This window comes from Lichenostomus cassidix, chromosome 1Aa, assembly GCF_008360975.1.
Source record: "Lichenostomus cassidix isolate B80296 chromosome 1Aa, HeHo_3.0, whole genome shotgun sequence".
NCBI classification, from domain to species: domain Eukaryota; kingdom Metazoa; phylum Chordata; class Aves; order Passeriformes; family Meliphagidae; genus Lichenostomus; species Lichenostomus cassidix.
The window spans coordinates 53,841,817-53,864,000 of record NC_139480.1 but is presented as its reverse complement, the minus strand read 5'-3'; the positions used below and the strand labels follow the sequence as shown (position 1 = coordinate 53,864,000).

At 41.7% G+C, this 22,184-nt stretch overlaps 1 protein-coding gene across 4 annotated transcripts in view; it reads right to left on the bottom strand.

Moving 5' to 3' along the window:
• The window catches only part of IRAG2 (inositol 1,4,5-triphosphate receptor associated 2), a 37,169-nt gene extending 17,084 nt beyond the window's left edge, over positions 1-20,085 (bottom strand). For 3 of the 4 annotated variants that reach the window (XM_085049050.1, XM_085049052.1, XM_085049053.1), the window contains exons 1-19: positions 19,957-20,085; positions 17,728-18,337; positions 16,858-16,968; positions 15,875-16,055; positions 15,579-15,655; positions 15,423-15,501; positions 14,274-14,432; positions 12,944-13,061; positions 12,694-12,744; positions 11,533-11,610; positions 10,932-10,988; positions 9,034-9,093; positions 8,884-8,948; positions 8,684-8,783; positions 6,623-6,736; positions 6,237-6,338; positions 3,283-3,446; positions 1,756-1,870; positions 1,145-1,307 (exon numbers count right to left, since the gene is read on the bottom strand). In XM_085049050.1, coding sequence (XP_084905176.1) covers positions 1,145-1,307; positions 1,756-1,870; positions 3,283-3,446; positions 6,237-6,338; positions 6,623-6,736; positions 8,684-8,783; positions 8,884-8,948; positions 9,034-9,093; positions 10,932-10,988; positions 11,533-11,610; positions 12,694-12,744; positions 12,944-13,061; positions 14,274-14,432; positions 15,423-15,501; positions 15,579-15,655; positions 15,875-16,055; positions 16,858-16,968; positions 17,728-18,310 — 2,377 coding nt within the window. In that variant the 5' untranslated portion in view covers positions 18,311-18,337; positions 19,957-20,085. The remainder of the gene's footprint in view (positions 1-1,144; positions 1,308-1,755; positions 1,871-3,282; positions 3,447-6,236; positions 6,339-6,622; positions 6,737-8,683; positions 8,784-8,883; positions 8,949-9,033; positions 9,094-10,931; positions 10,989-11,532; positions 11,611-12,693; positions 12,745-12,943; positions 13,062-14,273; positions 14,433-15,422; positions 15,502-15,578; positions 15,656-15,874; positions 16,056-16,857; positions 16,969-17,727; positions 18,338-19,956) is intronic. The other variant, XM_085049051.1, reaches the window with a different exon arrangement.
• Between the last annotated feature and the right edge of the window lie 2,099 nt (positions 20,086-22,184).

The following is a 22,184-nucleotide window of genomic DNA, read 5'->3' as shown; positions in this document are numbered from 1 at the left end:
TTTGAGGGTATTTTGTTTTTTTTAATTACAGTAGCATCAATTTCACATGTCTGAGGTTGTCTCTCCATTTACTCAAGCTCACTTTGCAGAAGAGCTTCATCTATGCAGAGCTGGAAAATGACACACTATTTCCACTGTCATGCCTCTTGCTAAGAAAAAAATAAAGCAGCTGCACAGTTTGAGGGAAGCATGAAAGCAATGTGAGCACACACACATGAACAGCACCAAACCACTGATTAGAAGAGGCCAAGCACAGTCTGGGGCTGTTTCTGCCATATCAGTACAAAGTTGTGCCTTAGAGGTAAAGCAAAGGGTCCCAGGAAATTTTTCCTGCAAGAAAAACTGTGGTTTCACATGAACTTGTTCCCAATGCACACTTTGATGCTGAGCATCAATATGTTGCCCTGGGAATTGCATGCCTGAGGCCAAACATTCGGAGGGCTTAAATCTGTCAAACCCCTTCTCTGTAAGAAAGGGATCAGACTCCAGGGTTGGGAAAGAAAAAGCCATGTGTCCTGGACTCAGACCAGGGCATTATTGAATTGCCCAGACTATTGAGGTGCTGCTGTCAGGAAGTGAGCAAGAAGGAGGCAGTCTGAAGTTTCCATGGCTCTGTGGCAGAAGTTGCACGTGTACAACGCAGTGACACGATTGCTTTCCACTGACGAGAGCAGCCTAACAGTCATTCAGAAACACAGAGCAAACACAAGCAGCAAACAGGACACAGAATGGACAAAAATCAGATCTATTCCATTCAGGAAGTTTAAGAAAGAGGGGTGGCTTTGTTGGGAATAAGGTGGGGAATGGCAGCTTTGGTAAAGGAGCACCTGTGCCACCTGTGGAGTTACTTATTTTTGCTCCTAGGACTGGGGGTTTTGTTGGGAGCTTCTGAAGTTTTGGTGGATCCCAGCACCCAAATCCTTGGGGTCCCACCTGCTTTCTCAGCTCAGAGGGTTGCAGAGCTCTTCAAGAAGAAGTAGAAAAAAAAGGAGGGAAAAAACCCCCCAAAATGACAAGCAAGACTCCACAGAGCGTTTCACAAGATGACCTGCAGATCAATCCTGCTCTCCCTTGCTGTAACTAACCCCCAAAGTATTTGCCCATGCAAAAAGTGAATGCTGGCACATTGCCAATAGTTACTCACTTTTCTGGTCTTCCACCTTCTCCTGAAGCAACTGGCAAGTGCTTGCTAAAGCTGCATTCACATCCCTGAGCTTCTGCTGCTCAGAAATGGCTTCCTCCAACTTGCTCTTCAAGGATGCTGCTTCCTCACAAGCAGAGTGAAATGCTTCAACTTGATCCTCCGCCTAAGCACAAAACAACATTTAGGGAAAAAAGAAAGGAATAGAAAAAAAAAAAAAAGATAAAGCAGCCTGGCTAACACAAGGAGCCTCTACAGTTCATGTAAATGAAACTAAACTGCATCTGTTCTTTCTCAGGAAGTGATAAAGCTCCCTCTGAACTTCTGCATTTTTACGTTGGGGTGGACTGTGTATGGAAGCTATTTTTGGGCTCTTTTTTTCTCTTTTCTCTTTTTATTTTTTTTTAAGCCACCACAAATATGCAATGCTGCCTCTTTCATCAGCAAACTGTTGTCACCACCCCCTCAAATTTTACTTCCTCTGCTGGTTCCACTTTTGCAGGGAGGCACACCATTCGGAACACGCGATTCCTTCCGCGAGGGCAGCAGCGCGTTGAACGCGGCCCTTTGCATCCCCTGCTCCCCTGCACGGGGGGATCTGGGCTGCCCCTTACGTGTTTGCTGGCATCCTCCAGCTGCTTGGTGGCTTTTTGCAGCTCTAAAGCCAGGGCTTCTGCCCGGCCAGCAGTTTCTTCTTGTAGCTGTTTGGCAGTTTCTATCTCGTGTTGCCTGCGGGGTGAGAGAGCACAAACCACAGCCTGTTAGTGACGTTTGGGAGCAGCCTGGCCCCGGAGGTGACACCTCTGGCTGCTAGGACAGGCACCAAAATCAGCTGGTACACACTGCAGCTCCCCCAGGATCCAGCAGAAGGGAATTGGACAGGGTTTTCCTGCAGCAGGAAGGGGATGGAGGCTTTTCCCATGGCATTTCTGGGTTCCACGGGGGAGCTATCAAAGAGCAGGAGCTCAGCGGGGCAAGCTTTTGAAATTTGGGCAACAGAAGGTGTTCTCTCATGGCTTGGGAGAAATAGTGAGTGGGCATAGAGTCAATCATTCTAGAAAATGACACCCTGGAGCTATTACTACTGCATTGGATTAATTTCCTGGTGTTTGGGAGGGATTTGACAGCAAGCAGATGCCAGCAGAACCTGTGCTGAAGAGAATGGCTTTCAACGAAACCCTTCTTTCCCCCTGCAGAAAACTTTGCCCATTTCCTCTCTAACTCACCTCCAACTTTTTTTGTTTTTCTTGCTACCATCACAAACTATTCTGACACAGAGAGACAGCTTTAAAAAACCAAGCCATCAGTATTTTCGTCAGTTCATTTCCATGTGGAGGGAAAACACATAGGAGGTGGTTCAGTGGAAGGAAAGTCAGGCAAAAGTGTGGCACAACTGCTCCACATCAGCTCTCAGGGCTGCCAGGCTCTAGGGACATCCCAAATCCAGGGATGGGGCTTGGAGAAACCTGGTCTGGTGGAAAGGTGTCCCTACCCATGGCAGGGGGGTGGAACTGGGTGATTTCTTCCAACCCAGGCAATTCTATGATTTTATTTGTGACATCAAGAGTCATAGCAGGGATCATGGGCCAAAAAAGTTATATTTTCGTATTTAATGACAACACACCCTTGGGAAATTGAGTCAACATCTTGCCTGGGCACCTGGCAAGTGTATTCCAAAGCAATAGTACCTGCAGACAGGTATTGTGCAACTCTCCTGCTTCACACAAACCCAGCAGGTTTCCTAATAGTTGTATCTGCTAGATAGGCAGTGCCCTCTTGCTTTAACTCCTCAGTCTGTGGCCTCCCTGGTGATTTCACCTCCAGAATTGCACATCAGTTCAGACACAAACCTTAACTCCCACACAGTGTAGACACTGTGCTAAAACCAGATCCACTCTACAAAACAGAAGATCATTTCCTCTGTGAAAAAAATTCTTGAGAATTCAGTAGACTGTGGTCCACCAAAAACAAAAAAAAACCAAACCAAAACCCAAAATAAAATACTAAATAGCTTAAACAGCTAAGCAACCAGCAAAAAAAAAACAAACCAAAAAAAACCCCAAGAAAACCATAAACAACCCCAAACCCCCAAAAAAGCCCCAAGTGCCACAAAAAAAGACACACATGGTTTGAAGGGGTACCTAGCAGAGAGCTCCTTCCTTAGGTGCAGTTGTTCTGTCTTGGTTCTCCTCAGGTTGCCCGCCATTCGAGTAAAATCCTTGTCTAAGGACTCCTTGCATTTTTCCAAGAGCTGGAGTTTCTGGGTCCAAAGGTGTCTTTTTTCTCCTAGCTCTTGCTTGAGAGCCTGTGGAATTTTGAAGTTGCCACATGATTAGAGGAGGAGCAGAGCCAGAGAATGAATCTGAGCCTCAGTTTACATGATGGGAATTGAAGTCCCTGCTCTACCATTTCATATCATCACCTACATCCCACACCACCAGCAGTAAAGATAAAATTCCACCAACAAGGTGCCCAGACACAGCAACAAAACCCATGCCTCATAAGAGGGAGTTTTAATAATGATCATCTTGCAGGAATCCCTAAAGTTGATAATTCAGACTTCTGTGGCCCTTTCCTCAAAGTACAGCTATGTCCACTGGGACCAATTTGAGTTTGTATCACAGCAAAATAAATGGATCATGGTTATTTCAATTAAACCATATTTCAGTTTGTCATACATGCCTAGCAGATGATCTGTCCCAGGGATGGCCCCTGTGACAAAGGCTTTTAGATTTACCTCTGGTTTTTAGGAAGAAAAAAGGGAAGAGAGTAAAAGTTAGTGAACAGTGACTTGCAGTATAAAGTACTGAGAAGAAGAATCCAGTGCTCCCTCTCTGACCTTGCTCAACTGAACACATGAAATAGAGCCCTCAGCTTTTAAAGAATGCCTAATGAGAGTCAAACAGAGGTCAGGAAAGAATGAAGTTTATATTTCTGGGATTTTGCAACAATTCTAAGGGTAAAACATCAACCTTTCAAATATGGGCCATGTTATCTGCTTGCAAGTTGGTGCTCATGAGCTTCAAAAACAAAAATAGCACATCAAGTATCATGCTTTAAAAAAAAATTTCAAAGAGCAGCTTTTGCTGATAGGTTTCCTAGGGTGGCATGGGGATGTGACCATGTGCAACTGCCCACATCCTGAGCATCTGTTTCTCAAGCAAGGCAAGCAGCACTCAGTTGTAGAAATACCATGATTTTGACACTGAACTGTTACAGGCTTATCAGAGCACGTGTGCCACTCTTATCTTCCAGTAGAAAGGCAAAAAAGATTTTGCTGTCACTCTCTATATATGGTAAGTAGATGTATATATGCACAGAACTATAAGCACACATCAAATTCACTTTATGGACAAAATCCTTTAAAACACACTTGAAAATACTAAACCCCAGCAAAACATGGCCATAATATATGTCACAGGAAATGGTGGGAATGTGTTTAGGCTTCTAGTGACAACTTTTGTCAACAAACTAAATCTTGGACCATGCACTTTCTCTGAGGCTGGGAGAAGCTACTTTGAATCTTTCTAATTTTTTGGATCTACTGCTGTTCAGCTCCATACACAAAATTTCACACATTATCTGGTTTGCTCAGTCAAGGTGAAGACAATTTTTGATATGACATCACTTCCCATCCCCCATGGGACCCTAAAGGATGGGATCTTTAATTTTTAAAGGATCTTATTCTTCCTTGATCCTCTGTTAGCTGAGTCTCCAGATGCATCACTCTTTAGGAGCCAGAATAGGATTCATTTGCCACGACCAACTCCAACCCCCACACCAAAAGTTTTCAGTTTCACATGTTTAACAGGAATATGATCCCAACGTGAATGTGGCTTCACAAGCATTTTGCAGCTCTGACAGCTTTGAAGGAGGAGGTTTTTAGCCAAGATCAAAGAGCTACAGCAATTCATGAGCCAGCAGTTTCCTTGAGTCTACCCAAAGTCACATCTGGGCGAAAAGATTGAGATGCTTGCACCTTCTCTAAGGGGAAGGTTTCAGGCTTTACCTGAAGAAAAATCATAAAAAAAGAACTGGCTCCAGGACTGGATGGCTCCCAATGATTGCTCCAGGCCTGCCCAGCAAAGTTTGAGAGGCTCAGCTACACCATTGTGCAGCACTAGAGGAAGAGAAGGGCAGCTTTCTGCCCAAAGAACCAACAGCTTCAAGCAGCACATCCCCTGGTGGCACCTGCTGTTACCCAAGGGAGATGACCTGAGGGGTTTGGCATCCATTAGGGAGCTGGAAAACAGCATTTACATACAGCTTGGTGGTGGTGGAGCATTCCTAACAACATCAGCAGGAAGGAACAGGTGAGAGGAAAAGCCACATCCAATAAGATGGAAATTTCAGGAACTGTGCTGTTGTAGGGAAAAGGAGGAGGGAACAAGAGCAAGAGTGTTCAGTTGTGTCCACAGGCACCTGCTACCACATGGGGAAGATGTTTTTACCAGTGCCTTGAGCAAAAGGCTTTACTTGCAAGACTCACAAGAGGTATGAGGAGTAGGAGAAACACATTATGCAAGATTAAGTTGTAAAAAAGGTGTTGTTGAAACGTTTCCTGTAGAATATGCCCAGCAAAAGCAGAACTTGTTGCCTTTCTAAAGAAGGTAAACCCTGCGGAGGTTTTGATTTGGAAATTTGGTTACAAGGCCACGTCACTCCTCCTCTTGATGGAGAGACCATCCAGTGCCATCACCAAATTAAAGGCATGGGGAAAATGGGTTCAAGGCACACAGAAAGAGGCAGTGGGCAGAAAAGCTTTATTGTTCACAGGATACAGAATTGCCACCTGACCTTATTTTCCTCTTCTATTAACCTGCTTTATCTGCCATTTTTTCAAGCAGGGTTTTTACAAAGGGAGCTCTTGCACAAGACAAGCCAGGAAGAGCACAGCATGTCAGTGAACAGCAATCATCCTTTCTCTCCTCAAAAAAACCCCAGTGACAGAAGATATTTCTCTTCACTTCTGACCCCCAAAAGGACTCTGATCTCCAGTAATTAATATACACAGCATGCAGCAGCAAGATATGCACCTGAATTTTCTGTACAGCCCCACCATTTCACATAATGCTTCAGAGGAATTGTTACTTACCATGAGTTTTCTTTCCCAGGCTTGGTCCATGTCCTCATCAGGATCTTTTACCCATTGCAATGAAACCGTGACAAGCTCCTCTGCCTCAGAGGCTTCCTCTTGCTGGAAAACAAAATAAACCCCAAAACATCCCCTCCACACTCTGGCATTTTAGTGCTCATCTAGCACAACTCTGCCCAGAATTACCCAGGATATAAATTGGCACTAGAGTAGGTGCCAAGTCATCTTGTTAAACTATGCCCCCCTCCAACTCTCAAACTATTTCAAACTATTCTTATTTTTTCAAGAGGAACAAACATAATCTGATTAGCAATGCCTGGAGAATTCCTAATTAAAATGCTGACATCAAAAACCATGTCCTTATCTGTGTAATCTTTGCCACTGACCAGGTTTTCCATGATAGTGTTGAATTTTTCTCCTGCATATTCAGGCCCCTGAAGCAAAAGCTGCACTTCACGGTCCAGTGTTTCATCCAGGGACATCCATTCAGTCCTGATAATCTTGGAAGAGATGGAAGAGCCAGCTAGTTTATTTTGACATCCCCTTATTACAAACCAGCATCAGTGACATTTAGACTTTCCTGAAGTACCCTGGCTCTGTATTTACCAGAAGGTCAGAGCTACTGAAACTCATGGGTTGTAAAAGCTTTTTCAAAATCATCACATCACTGAGGATTTAAAAAAAAAAAAAAAAAAAGGCAAGCCAGCCAAGCTGCTGAGTGATCCAGTGTAAATATTCACGTCAGGGCAGGCAAGAGGAAGTCAGTAATTAGTTATCTTTATTCAGAAGAGGCTTTACCAAGTGATGAATAAGCAGAGCCCTTCCTTGCTTCACAGGTGACTTGGTGGAATCGTGTCTCACTGCAGCATTTGAAGGGCAAACACTGTGACTCACTGGGGCTCTGGGGAGCTGCAATATGGCATGATATCTTAACTCTTCCACAAAGCTGCGTAGCCAAGATTACTTCTCCTTTCTGGGCCTCAAGTTTTAGTCCATGAGTACTTTTTTTGTTGTTGTTACAAATGCAATCTCTTCACAAATGTACCTCGTACAAAAATAAGCAACTGTCTAGTGATTTCTCTTGTAGATTTACAAGAGAAATTACTCAGCAGCATCTATCTGCTATCAGCTGAGCTGCACAGCTTGGATCTGAAGGGAAAACAGCACACAGGGAAGGATGGCACTCCATGGATTGTCTAAGGAACTGGGAACAGAACGGCTCAGCTAAGAATCAGCCTCAACGCTGTAATTGTAGCAGCATGCTCTGCCTAAGAGGGGTAAAACAATACCCTGCTTGCAGAAATTATCAGTGATGGATAGAGAAGGGGGGGAGAGATCATGCTGCTTTTGGTGTTGAAGGATACCAAGACCAGCCTGATTCCTCGATCCCAAAATTAAAAATATTGAGGATGTGAAGAACAAAGTTTCCTGACAGAAACTGGCACCAGAGAGGAAGGGGCAGGCAAAGCTCCTGACAAAGGAACCCACTGAGCTAGCACAGCTAGCCTGGAGAGATCTGACTGCCAGTCAATCCCTTGATACCATAAAACCCAGCCTCACTTTTTAAAGTCAGGGACTCCTGACACACCCCTTCAAGCAGGGTGTGTGTGGAGATCTCTCCCTCGAGTGGGGCACCCTCAAAGTTACTCCTCAAAGCTGAACAAAAGAGATTTGCCCATAGTCTTCATCCATGAGTGAGTAATGAAAACCTCTAATTAAACAATTATTAGCTTTGAAATTATTGATTTAATAGCTAGTGCACTGTACAAGTAGCTATAACTAATTATGCTGTGGTCAGTAATTCTGATTAAAGTATTTCAGTCTAATCATTACATTCTATTTAAATAAATATCTTATTAATTTAAATATTTGGTTTGCTGTCAGAGATGCTTATCAGAGTGTCTTAACAATACGTTAGATGACAGCCCTACAACTTTATCAAGATGCTCACTGTAATGCTGAATTTCCTTTCTCACTACATTAGACTTCAAAGAAAAAGAAGCCTCCTCTCTCACAACCATAAAATCATTGTTCATGTCTGGTGTAGGCAGCACAAGAAGCAGACTGTCAGTTACTTTCTGCAGCATAAAAGCCTGTATATATTTGAAAACTGGTATCTTTTCCCATCAGTCTGTTCTTCTGCCAGCTAAACGCATGACCCAAGCTCTTCCAGATTTACTTTGTAGAGTAGAGGAAGGTTTGGAACCAGATGATCTTTAAGATTCCTTCCAACCCAGGCCATTCTATGATACTCTGAGCTTGCTCTTCTTTGGACTTTTTCTAATATGCTTGGGACAATATTGCAACCTTTTCATTCTGTGCTCACATGCTAGGATTAATGGCTTCAGATTCCAGGGTTATCTAATCATCTGCAGGCAATGAGATTTGTTTTCCCTCTGCTGATGCAAGGCAACTGGGAAGAGATTAATTTAAGACTTAATTCATACCTCAGAAGACTGTGCAAGCTCCAGTTCACGGTGCAGTGAATTCATCCCTTCAGGAATATTGCTGTTAAATTCACACACCAAGGGGAAACTCAACCCATTTCTAGAAGAAGCAGGAAAAACAAAATAAATCACAAATCAATTTTTTTTTTTTTTTTACTTTTGATGAACTGCCTTTCCTGGGATTTGCTCACAATACTCACGAGATCAGCTCTTGCTGCATGTGTTGGAGGTTCTCTAGCAGCTTATTTTTTTGTGCCCTCAGTGTCTGAAACATCCATGGGGTGAAAAATGAAACATCAGAGGGTGAGTTTGCCATGCAGAATCAGCCCAGGCCCTCCCTAAACCCATACCTCTATTATTGAGGAACACTCCACAATGGTTAACCTGAGTTCCTTGATGTCCTGCTCCTTCTACAGAGATTGTGGAGAAAAGAACAAAAAAAAAAAAGAAAAAAATCACTATATTTAATCCTACATGCCAGCAGTAATGCCAGCAGTGCATGATTTAGTTTGAGCAGTGACTTGATTATGACATAAAAATAGTTGCAAATTTAAAAGAATACAGTGAGTTATCTTGCATATTAACTAGTATAAAGCACTCAAATTGCCTTTTCCACCTAACTTCTGAAATTAGGGAGACAAACACTTTTCCAGGTGCTGTACTTTAATTTATTACTTACCTGGTTTCAGTACCAACAGATTAAACTACACAGAAGCACTCTAGTTTTAGCTTAAAGCATGGTCTATATTATCTGCCAGCATGAGTTTTAATCTCAAGTGCCCCTTAAAACCAGTTGCAATGTTCTGAGTTTACTTTAATTATTTTCCATTATTAGAATGTAGCAGCCTGTCAATTAAACATGATCCAACAGAAGGGCTGAGAAAGAGTCAGTCCTCATGGTAGGACTGAGGAATTGGTTGAAGCAAAACCCTTTTTAAAAACTAGCAATGAGCTCCAGTCAGGTTATGCCATTCCAATTGCTTAGACAGCAGAAAATTTCAAAGAGAAAACAGGAATTTCAAATAGGAGCTCTTGTCCTCTCACACTTTTAGGAGCTCTTCCTACTCTTTCTTTAAAAATCATTGAGGCTTTTGAAAGAGATGAAGTACAGAGAAAGCTAAGCAGGAAACGTGAGATTGCGGAACCAGATTATCCTAAAGCCAACAATCAAGTCAGTCTTCCACACCAGTTTCTTCAAAATTATACCAACCAGTCCCATTTTTCAACATGTAATCTAGCAGTCTACTTGCAAAATTCCCATTTAGTCAATAGACAGAGTCTTGTTGAAATAAAATGATACTACAGAGCTCACAAAAGCTTTGAATCATTCAAGGAGGAGAACGTGAAAGCTACTTTTTTAAAAAAAGATTTTAATAAATTTGTGCCCTTCAGCTGCTTCTGGAAAAGAAAAAAAAAAAAAGCAAAACTATTAAAACACTCAGCCACAAAGTTATCAACTGGATCACACCAAAGTTCAGTTCTCTCTTACTATTTGAATTCAGCTGCAGCCACTTTGCAGGGAACCCAATAGTCAAATATTTTATCAGGAGATTTATAGCATGTTCTGCTAAGTAGAAACTCCACTGGCATAGAAGTCTCTTTGCATAATTCATGAATCCAGAAAATGCCAACATGCTTGTGTAATCTTATGTCTTTGTTTTCTAATATAAAATGCAAGTTTAAAAACATCAGAAATGTTCACTCTTCAACAAAGCCTAGGTAATTACACCTCAGTAATAAAAGGACAAACTTGCTTTTCCATTGGGCTCCAAGTCACCATTTCTAGTTTGACACAAACAGTATCAGTAAAAGACATGAAGGGAAAGACCTTCTGTAGGTCCCTGTTGAAGGAAGTAGCCTTTAGAAGTTTCTGGACATTTTTTCTGAAGTTTGCAAGTTTGTTTTAAAAGGTTGTGATTTAAAAAAAAAAAAAGCAAGCAAAATCCTGAAACCTTTAATTATGCTGACTCATACCCAGGTCCTAAAGTAGAGCTCGCCTACTTTGCAGCCATTTATAGGATCAGGTTCTGCAGCGTGAGAAGAGTAGAAATAAGAGTGCCAACAGTGAATACTATTGCCTTGCCTTTTTACAAATATCCCACAGTCAGCACAGAGCAGCAGCCTGGGCCAGTGCAAGGTGTCCCTGCCCATGGCAGGGGTTGGAACAAGGGGTCATTAAGGCCCTTCCAACCCATACCATTCCATGATTCTGTGGTTTTCAGTCAGTAATGGAGTAAGAGCAACTAACCTGGATCAGGCTTGCCTCTTTATTCACCACAGTGCTCTCATAGAGGTGGGCTTGGATCTGAAGAATGAAAAGATCAAAAGTAATCCCAGCCATCAATTCAGGCTATAACAAAAGTCTGTTCCTATTTCCTCCAGGAGGGGAAAAAGTATCAATGTTCCTTGCTTAGCAAAATCAAATTCTTCTTTGAATACCATGTGTGGTGCATTTCAAAGTGCAAATCTTGTACCCAGCAAGGAGTGAAAGCATTCTCAACTTTCAGTCATCTTGGTTTCCTCTCGTCTGCCCAGGGCCAATATTTTCAGCAACATCACCCAAAGTACAACCTTAATATGTTTTCTCAAATAGTGGGGATAGGGTTTCCAAAAAGTTTAACTTGGAGGAAAAATGAAACTGGATTGTTTCTTCTAGCCCAGTTTTTAGCCTTCAGACAACAACTTCCTTAGTCAAGGCTGTCACACTCTCCAAGCTACTATTTCACTGCACTCCTTCAGTATACAGAGGTTCAGGGCTGTCTGCCTTCCAGAAGCAGAATTTCCCCCTTCACTAGACCCAAGTAAAGCACAGGCTGACTTTTTATTCCTCCCAGCTTTGAAATGCTTACTTGAAGTTGTGCTGCATTTTTAGACAGCTCCAAAATCTTCTTTTGCAGCCCGTCGGTGTCCATGCTATTCCTAATAATCTAAACAAGACACACAGTGTTTAGGCACAGCTGAGTGGATTGACAGCTTCTCCTTGAAGAAACCAGGCAAAAATGACATCTCCACCCCCAAGCTGCTGCCTACTCTCAAGCACTACCAGCATTTTTGCACATACATTGCATGTGTTTGCCCCACCAAAACTCCTTTTCCCACCCAGAGCACTGGTAAAAGAGAAAACCCTCAAAATGGGATTTGTAACCATTACCAGACCTAGGAATCTAAAGAAAAGCCAGGCCTGCAGCATGAGAATTGTTTTCAGAAGGATGTGGTTTAATAGCTATTTGGACTAAGGAGCTTCGCAGAAAGGCTGATCTTAAGGTTCTTCCTTTCATTACTAGGGAGGATTTAACCTGTTTCTCCATTTCCCCCAAACAGTCTGAAAAGCAGTCTGTAAGCAAGTATTAAAACATTTTATCACCTGATAAAAACCAATTTATATAATGTTTGCTCTAATGAAGTGAAAAAAGAAAAAAAGTAAGAATGAATAGCTCTCCTCTGAATAAAAAACAAGCCTAGGAGCACTCTATTAATGGAATTGTATTCCCCAAAATCCTCCTCTTGGTCCATGGCCAGGGTCAATGGATCCATCTGTGAGTGGAGACCCCACCCACTGCCTTTTTTTTTTTTTTCCTATTTCCCCCCATATTTTTGGTGTTACAGCTCTATACAAGGTGCTTTGGATTTAAGGGAGGAAAACAGAAGTGAATATGAAATGAATAACTGTTGGATGGAGATTGCTTCAATATAGAGTTGTGTATTTATAGCTGTGGGAACCAGAAATATATGGAATTTGCCTATAAATCTTGGGAAAAAGGTAGTGGGAGAGAGAAGAAGTTTGTCCCTATGCTTCCCTAACCTCATATCCTTACTTACCCAGCAAATGAAAAATCTGAAGCACAGTGCAAATTCAAGATATAAAGCTTTTATGACAAATAACCCCTTTAAAATATTAGATATTTTGATAGCCTAATTAGCATGCAAGGCTTCAAAATCTGACACATATTCCATTTCTCAATGGCAAATTTTAGCTAGGCAAGAACATGTCAAATCATGATTTATTTTACCTCTTCCTGAAGAGAAGTAACTTTGATGTTGAGAGACTGATTTTCTTTTTCCTGATCAAGTTTTTGGGGGGTGGGGAGGAAGAAAGAAAGAAAGAAATAAAACAATAGAAAAAGAGAAAAACAAAGAGTTGGTTTTAGCATGTCAAGTTCAACAGTCAAAAGGCATTTTTAACAGCCTGAGCAGTCACACCACTGCCATAGCAAGGTGTGAGATGCTGTATGAGGCAAACCAAGAAGGAAGATCACCCACCAGCTGTTTGTTCTGCCAGAGAATCTGCTCTCTCTTCTCTTCTGACAGGTTCAGGCTGTTTCTTGCTTCTTCTAGTTCTTCTTCCAGTGATTTGGCTTTCAACACAGAGTGCTGGATGCTGCATGGGGGAAGTAAATCCAGAGAAACTTTAGCCAGTTAATGCTGGCTGTTTAGATAGGCTTGAAATAGAATATTTTTAGAAGCCACCAGGGACTTGTGTTTTGGCACAGAAACTTAACAGAAGAGCAACAATCAAGTTTAAGCCCATAATTTTTGTCCAGGAAGCAAAGGCTTGTGGTTTTACCCTCTATTCATCACCCCTTCCATTTTCACAGTAAGGGATAAAACCCCAGGGAAACAAAGCATCCAAGACAGGTGGATGCAAACAAAGCGGTTAAATATGTTAAAATTTTAACTTGTTACAGTTAAATATATCAGGATACCTGAGCACAAACTCATCTTGGCAATACTTCATAGTTAACAGTTGACAAAACCATTTCAGTTCAGTTTTCAAGGATAAGCTCTGCACCATTTTCTTACCCTGAGCTGATAAACCCCAAACCTTGTGTATCAAAGCACTGGTTTAATTAATTAAATTTATATTAAAAGGTTAAAAATTATAGATAAAAATTTAATATGAAAATTAATTTAATTAAAGCACCCTTTTCCAGGCCAGCTCTATCCTGCAGAGCATCCCAGAGTAGGTGGTCCCACACCAGGGCACACATCCCATGCCAGCTACCCTGCAGAACTCTTGCCATAATCTCCCTGAAAATCCTGGGAACAGTTTAGCAGCTGACCAAACCATACCACAGTTTAATTGACTGGGTCAGATGAACCTGATGAACAGCAGGCTTGTACTCATGGTGCTGACGTCCCCAGGCTACAGAAATGCTGAACAAGTGATACAGCTCACCTCAGTTCCCCAAACGAGTAGCAAACTAGATCTTAAACACTCATTTCCCCTCTGCTTGGCAACAAGAATGTGGTCTAGGACTGGAAGCATTCCAGCACTCAGCTGTTTTCTTGGTAATATTATGCCTTTTTTTGATTGTTGTTGTTATTTTGCTTGTTTGCTTTAGCCTGAGATTTTCCCCCCGTGCACCCACACCACCACATGCTGCAGTTACCAGGCTCTGAGATGAATTACTTCATAAGAACCAGGAGGGACAGAGCAGAGCAATCAGGCAAGAGGGCTGAACCTTACAGATACAACACAAAGTCAAGAATGCCACTGTCATGAAGCACTGGTGAGGAGAAAAGCATAAAAGCAAGGCTGGAAGAGCACAGCTCTGCCCATGGCAGGCCTGGTGCCATCAGGCTCTCTCACCTTTTTAATTGCTGCCGTAGATGCTCATTATCTGCCAGGAGCTTGTTGTTGGTCTCATCCACAGCTTCCAGGGTGAGCTTCAGCTTGCTGTTCTCTTCCTGAAGCTTCTGGTTGTTGTACTGCAGGTCCGCAACACACGTTATCAAATCAGAAGTCTCCCTGTCCATGCAGCAAATCAGGAAAGGTTGAGAAAGGCGATTTGATCTAATTTAGTCTTTTACAACATCCTACTGCACTGATTAGAGGTGAGACCCAACAGAGGACTTGTGATGCTGCTGTGTCCAGTCACCTGCTCTGCACAGAGATACTGGAAAATCTTCAGGTCAGTTCTCCAGTTTTGTGGGCAGCAGGAAGAGAGTTTTTGTTTTAAGCACTTTCTTTCTGCTCCATACAACTGAAGTTTGCTGCCAGACAAGTGCCACAGCTGGATGTGTACATGAGTGCCTTAAGATTTTGCTAACCACCTCTTGGGCCACTAATGATGCTTTTGTATTCACTCTGCAATTTCTGGATCCTCTCTTGTCCCCCAAGCCATCCCTCATTTATGCTTTCAACCAAAACTTGAATGAGGATCACTCTTTTGAGGTCCTGAGAAATTATGTGGAAGCAGAGAACAGATCTTGGATTTCTGACTACACATGAACTGCAAATGAAACTTCTGCTCTTTGTAAAGTGCTTTACCCTTATCAGAGCCCAAGTCACAGACATTACTACTACTACTAAAAACAGACAAACAAAAAACCCTCAACAAACTCCCTATCACAAGAAAAAAAACACCCAAACAAAACCCAAGACCAGATTTTCAGGACAGAATGTCTTCTTATTGTCAGACAACTAAGAATTGTTGGAAGGAGGGAAGAAACCAGTTTAAACAGAGAAACACATGGCAATTGTCTGACCACAGGGAATTAAAAAGGCAAAGGGCTACAGAAGCACCAAGATATCAGTAGGAAAAATTATTGGTGGGTTCATAAGTCTGAGCAGAAGCTGTGAGGAAGAAGGTGACAGCATCAAGAGCTCCTGCAGACTGAGGTAAGCATTAAATTCTGCACAGATAGTTGTCTGAAACAGAGGTCCTAGGAATTTCTGTCAAGTAATTCAAAGCAAGGAGTATTATATTCTGAGAAGGAATTGCTTAAATTCACTCACATGTCTCCTTTAGACACATCACCCCCAAATGCTTCCAAGCTTCCTGATGTGATGTTCATCCTCACAGGTGTCTTCTTGGCTGAAAGAGGTGGGGTTTGGTTATAGAGCAAGAAAGTGGAGCTTTCCCAAACAGAAACAGAGTAAAATGTTCTGCACCTTCAGAGATGTTTTTAGCTACTTGAAATTCTGGGTCTTCTGTGCTTGCTGATGATTCCTCAGCGGCACCATCTTCCCTGAAACAAATGAGCATCAAGGGTTACAGGATCAGCAGGACCCTGGGCTGCTTACCAGCCTTGAAACACTTCTAAAATTTTAGCCAAACCCAATATTGTGGACACAGTGTCCCAAAGCCACCTTTCTCCAGAGTATGGAAGGCACAAGCCACAGCAGAAATTTATACTCTCCTGTTTTCACAAAGGGCTTATGAGATAGATTTATTAAAATGCTGTTACCATTTCCTCTTGCAGCCTTCAATCCACTCTCCCATGATGGCATGATATGTTTCCAGGTCCATGGAGATATCTTTGTGCTCTGGGTCAAGCATGTTGCACAGCTCTTCAAGACCACTGTCCTCTGATCCCCGACTTGTCGTATGCCTCAAATAATCAACTATCTTGGACACTGCTACTTTTCCTAAAGTAGAAACAGGGGTAAGACTCCAAAATCTGGCAAGGCATTATAAGAAACTGTAAAAGGCCACACTACTGAACTGCACTGTATCCAATTGCCCCCTCAAGTGCTGTAGAAAAGCAACTGATTCCTGCAGCTGTAGTGTGAAAAAAAATAGTTTAGAACTCTTTATGGTTGGGCTGGGGGGTTTTGTATTGTTTTTTTTTTCTTTTTTCCTACTACAGAAGTGTAAAAATCCAGTTTACTAGTTTTGTGGACTTCAGTTTAAGAGGAACAAAAGGTGACACGTGATACTAATCCTTGCTCTCAAGGCCAGGCTGGATGGGGCTCTGAACACCCTGGGGTAGGGGAAGGTGTCCCTGCCCAAGGCAGGGTTGGAACAAGATGACCTTTAAAGTCCCTTCCAACCCAAACCATTCCATGTTTCTACCCCTTTTAGTCATGTTTGAGATGGAACTGGGAGGAACTGCCTCCTGCTCTGAAGTTTCCCATGTTTCTAACAGGATAAAGGCTAAAAGAAACAGTCATTTGCAATAACAGTGATTACTAGAAACATGTTGCTCCTCTATTTCCCCGCTTATAAAACACTGCAGAGATCAGGAGGGGAAGGATCAGGCACCATGCAAAAGAGACAGAGATATTTATCTATTTATTCTGCATCTGCCACAACACAGGCACCTCGCTGAGGGAACCTGAGCATGTCAGAGATGGGCATCTCTCAGGGATCATAGCTTGCTCTGAACCTTGGAAATCTGCTAGAAGGAGAACAAAGCAGTCTCTGTTTTATGAAAAACCCCTGGCAAACCTGTGTGATGGATGTCACATGCCCAGAAGATAGTGGTCAGCAGGTCTTCCTCACAGATGAGACTCACATCATGCATGTTGTCAGCTTTGTATGCCAGCATCTGACACCCTCCTATGAGGAATAAATCTGTTATTGCCCATCTTTATTTGCTCATGGTAACTTTCATTCCAGATGATTAAAACAGCAAAAACAACTTCCCCTCCAATAAAAACGTGGACTGGCCATAGCTGGAGCCTCTGGGCTGGGAAGTAGTTCATGTGTCTACTTTTACACATGTATGCTTGGAAAACCTGGCTTTTCTTTCACATGGAGTAAAAGACATAGAAAAACATAGGAAACAGAACATTTTAAGGGGCTGGGTATTTCTTCCCTCCCCCTCCAGATATAGTGTGTGGAAATCATTATAGTTGAATTAACTTATTAGGAATACAATCCCTAAACAAAAAAAAAACCAAACACAAAATCCCCAAACTAAGAGCAACATCCAAACTCCTGTATCTTCTAAACTAGTCTAAATTAATAACCAAATCATAGTCTAAATTGATAGTAAAATAAAAATTGATTATTTAAAAAAGGTTAGTAGTAGTCTAAATTTATATCTTAAACTGTTAAAAATATCATTATCTCTTAAACCAAAAACGAATTAGCAAATTCATAAAAGTGTGTTCCTCACTTTTTACGCTCACATTAATATTTTTTAGAGAAAATTTAAGATCTGCATCAGCTCTTCTTGCAGTCTTGTAAGATTTGAGTGCTACTAAAATGTGTTGTTACCAGTTTAAGTGGTAACTAAATGCAATCTACGTAGGCTGAATGTTCAGGTGTGTCTAGGATTTTGAATTAGGAGGCATTTTTCTTCAGAATTTTTACCTCTTTCACTCGAAGGAAACGTCTTTGGCACAGGAGGCTGGACCACAGCACTTTCTGGCTTTTTATCAGATGTGAAGAAATATAAATTTGGACTTGAGGTGAGATACTTCTGCTTAGGCCGCACATCGTTATGCTCAGTGAGTGACAAAACACATGGTTTGTCCTGGGCGTTGGCCTCCCTGGACCCAAAGCAGTATGGAGTGGAGTTCGCCATGGGACATGAAGGAATCCATGAGCTGCTGGATTTCTCACTGCTTTTAAGGATTGAGAAGGTGGCGTTTGCAGGGTAGGAGCCAAAGGCGGCCCCGAGACAAGGAGAGTTTGCAGAGAAAACACTGTCACTATCAGCACTGGCCAAGGGTGAAAAAGTGCTATCCTGACCTCTGCAAGTTCTCCCTTTCAGTATTTCTTCCAGATTTTTTTTAGTGTTGCTCTGTGGACTGTCAAAGTTGCGGGACTGGAATTTTGGTATCTGCAGAGCTGGGTTGGAGACTTGGTCCATCATTTGGATCGATTTGATCTTCCTGCGGATGCTGTTCACTGGGTTGTGATGACGTTTCTTAGCTTTACATTGCAAAGACATCGTCAATTCCTTTCTCTTTCAAAATATCTGGGAAGAATAGGGAAAAAAATATGAGTCAGGATAATCAACATACACATATTTATGCCAATTTTTCCTTTCAGCTTTGGCATCAAGTAGTTTGAAAACCCTTGTTCCACTTACCAGCTGTGACAGAAACCTTCAGCCATAATATTTAGCTGTCCAGGGAACTAGAAGATGATGTGGAAAAGTTGGGAAGACAAACAGAAATACTTCCAGAAATCTCACTGTTTGTCCTTAAATACCATAACCATGGCAGGGAGGTGAGGGGAAGGAAAGCAAAAACTGAAGAACACCCTGAAAACTAGCAGAGGGCTTTTTAAATTAAAGGAAGCACTTAATTATATTGGGGGTGAAGGCAGAAAAAGTGAGACCAACAAGTTCCAGCATTTCTGTGAGACTACAAGAACAAAAGAAAACCCCAAATCCCATTTTTCTTACACCAGTTAGCCACAACTACAGCTGTAATGCTGCCACACTGGGAATCACACAAGAAACATGCCCTATAGAGGCATTTCATCCTATACATACTTTTATTATCTATTCAGCCAGGCAACATTTTAAAAAAAAGTATTTCCTATGAGATAAGCAAGTTTGTGTGGGACTAAGGCATGGGAGGTTCATTTTGCAGGGATAGATCCACATTCCAAGTGAGGTTTCCCCATCTGCCCTGCAAACTGAACCACCTGAACTGATCAGTTGGGAGCTTTCATGGCACACTGAGGACTTCACCCACAGCTTCTCAACCCCACCAAGCAGCATCTTCTGGAACAGCAGCACCAGGAATGTTCACCGAGGGATGCCCTCAGCAGGCCTGGGACAGAGCTCTGGGATAGACATCCCCAGCTAGGCTGAGTCCTTGTCATTGGGAAGAAATGAGAGGGAAACAATTCCAGCTGGAAGTTGGCTGTGACATTGAGAGCATTAAAAGGGATGTATTATTAAATAATAATACCATACTGAATGAAGCTGACTGAAGCTCCCAAGAATCAGATTTTAAGTTATTTTTTGGGCAGAAAAATTAATTTCTTTTCCCAAAACAGCAACATGCTTCACTAGAATTTAACATTTGTATAATCTTTTGAAGTAAGGAATAAAATCATATAGAAGCATTTATTAAGCTATATCAAAATAGATACAAGTATCCATTGGTTTTTTACAAGCTGCCTGCATGGCAGCAACTTGGTTTGATACAGGCAGGGCAAAGTTTATTTCAAGTTTATTTTTCTATTGTTTCTATAACTAGTAACATTTACCTTAATGAAAATGTCCTTAGCCACAGGAATACACAACAATAAAAAGAAGCTCAGAGCAATTTTAGAAAAGCGATTACTTTTCAATTACATCTGTCTTAAAATATTTAATCCTCAAATAAATGCCAGGAAGTTAAAGCAGTTTTCTATGTTAAAGGTGCATTATTACAGATACATTATCTCCAGAGATAGATGAATTATCTTTAAATTAAAATTAAAAAAACACTGCAATTAGATTTAGGATTCTCTTTAAGTGCTCAAGAGCCTTCAAGCAGATACAAGTAAAGGGTACTTGACTTTTTTCTGCAATGTACCAGTAAAAGTTCCCCCCAAAAAACTAACAACACAAAACACAGCCCAAGACCTTGTACTTACACAGGCACATGGAAAAAATAACTTCTTTTCCTCTCTGGGAGAAATAGCACAGCAATTTTAGCTGCTCCTCTGAGGAGAAACTTCCAGACTTAAATGAGCAGAGGGCTCATCTGCTGGAAAATCAGCTTTACAAGGTACAGCTGCTGCCACTCAGCCCTCAGCTGAGAGAGACCCCCAGCTGCAACCAGGTTCTAATCAAGCAGCAGGCTCCAGCTCTCTGGATTTTTTTTTTGTTTTCTCACATCTCTCCTGCAGCTGTTAAATTAATTGCCTGGAATTTCAATGCAACTCAAAGTCTCCCTGCTCTTCTATTTTTTTTTTTTTTTTAAAGCAGCAAGGAGAATTGTGATATAGGTTATTGCTGTGTCAAAACTTGGGCTCCTGAGATGTTTCTCACTTCTATTAGCAGTTCTTTTCCTATTTTTCCCACCTACAGCAACATTTCAGGCAGGAGCAAATCTCTCCTAATTTCTGACAGTTAGAACAGAGTATCCAGGAACTTTATAAATTTCATCACTCTCACCGCTTTTGAAAGGAAGGAAGTGTTGAAGTCTCTCGAGCTGATAGTGAATTAAACAGTCTGTGTTAACAGTCTGCTTGGCCCTTGGTTCTGTGGAAAAAAAAATAAAATATTTTGTCATTAGGACACTTAACTAACTCTTCTCTTTTGTATTAAATGGTCAAAAAAACCCTGCATTTTAACAGTGTGGATCTTTAGGCATATGCTGTACAAAAAGCTGGAGCTAGAATGTTGTTGAGGGAATCCTGCTGCCTGCCCAATACCCACTAACTGCACAAGCCATCAGAATTGTGCAAACACTTGGAAAAATGACACCCCTGCTAGGGAAAAAAAAATTAAAAAGTGAAAAGTGCCCTCACAAGTGCTTTGTGATTAAAACCCAAAATGTGGAAGTGAGCCAACATTGCTGTTCCCTGTTTTGTGGGAAAACTGTGAAGTAAAAGTGAAACTTGGCACTGCCATCCACCAGCATTGTCCATTGCTGGGAAAAAAAAAATTGTTGTCCTGTCCTATGGTTCACTGAACTTCAGAAGTAACACCTCGTTTTGAGATATTTACCCCTTCCAAATATTTGTGCATTTTTGCTCTTTCCTTTTTCAAATATCCATCAGCTTACCTAATATATTTAACTTTGACTTTTATTTATAATTACACCAGAGACTGTCTCTTTCCTTCAGAGCTGCACCATGAAAATTCACCTTCCCAGAGAAGTTGAAGACATCCCTGCTCATTGTAGAGGGGGTTGGACTAGGTGACTTTTAAAACTGTCTTCCAACCCAGACTAGTCTATGATTCTGTAAATTAAGGCCTATTATTAAATTAAATAACACTGAAAACCATGTTTGTGTGGCATAAAATGTATGTATGGATTGCATCAATAAGTTTCACAGGGCAAGTATGGAACTTGTACACAAATTTCCCCCTAGTCTGAATGGAATAGATGGGGTTAAAGTCCAGAGTCAGCCTTGAAAGATCACAGAAACACAAAAAAACAGTCCAAAAAAAGAGATCTTAACAGGTCATATGGTTCATCACCATGTGTCTGGGCAGGATCAGTTGGGCAGTGAGTCCTAAAAAGGGATTGTCTAATGTGCTCTCTGAGTTTCTCAGTGATAACAAATCAACATCCTCCCAGGGCAATCTATATTTGACTTTGCTGCTGGGAGAAAGCTTGCCTTACTATCCAACTTACTGCAAATGCAATGAAAAATACTTTGTAATTTCCTGCTTTTCAGGCTCAGCCATGACATTTCACAGCCCTTGAAGATGCTAAAGTAGCATGTAGGAGCCAGAAGTACGCTGTGCTAGGTGCTGTTCAGATGCCAGACAGAAGTGGGATGTAATCCCCAGAGAGTTACCAAACTAGCAAGATAAAAACAAAACCAAAAACAAAGGAAATGAGAATAGGCACAAGACAAAGGTCAGAAGTTCCAGGAGATTTATACCTTGACAGTGCGGTGTTTGCTGCTGTACCCACTGACCACCTACACACACAGCAGCTACACCTTTCTCTCAGGAGGAAGCCATGGGTCACTGCTGTCCTTACCAGCAGTTAAAAACTCCCAGGCACAGGGGCTGCATTTCATAGTTCCAGGGAAATATTTGGGAAAGTGCATGGTCGTGACGCAAGTCAGTGATGCAGGTTTGACCCCACTAGTTCAAACTCTAGCACATGAGAACTTTTTCCCTCACCTCAGCACTGAACTTC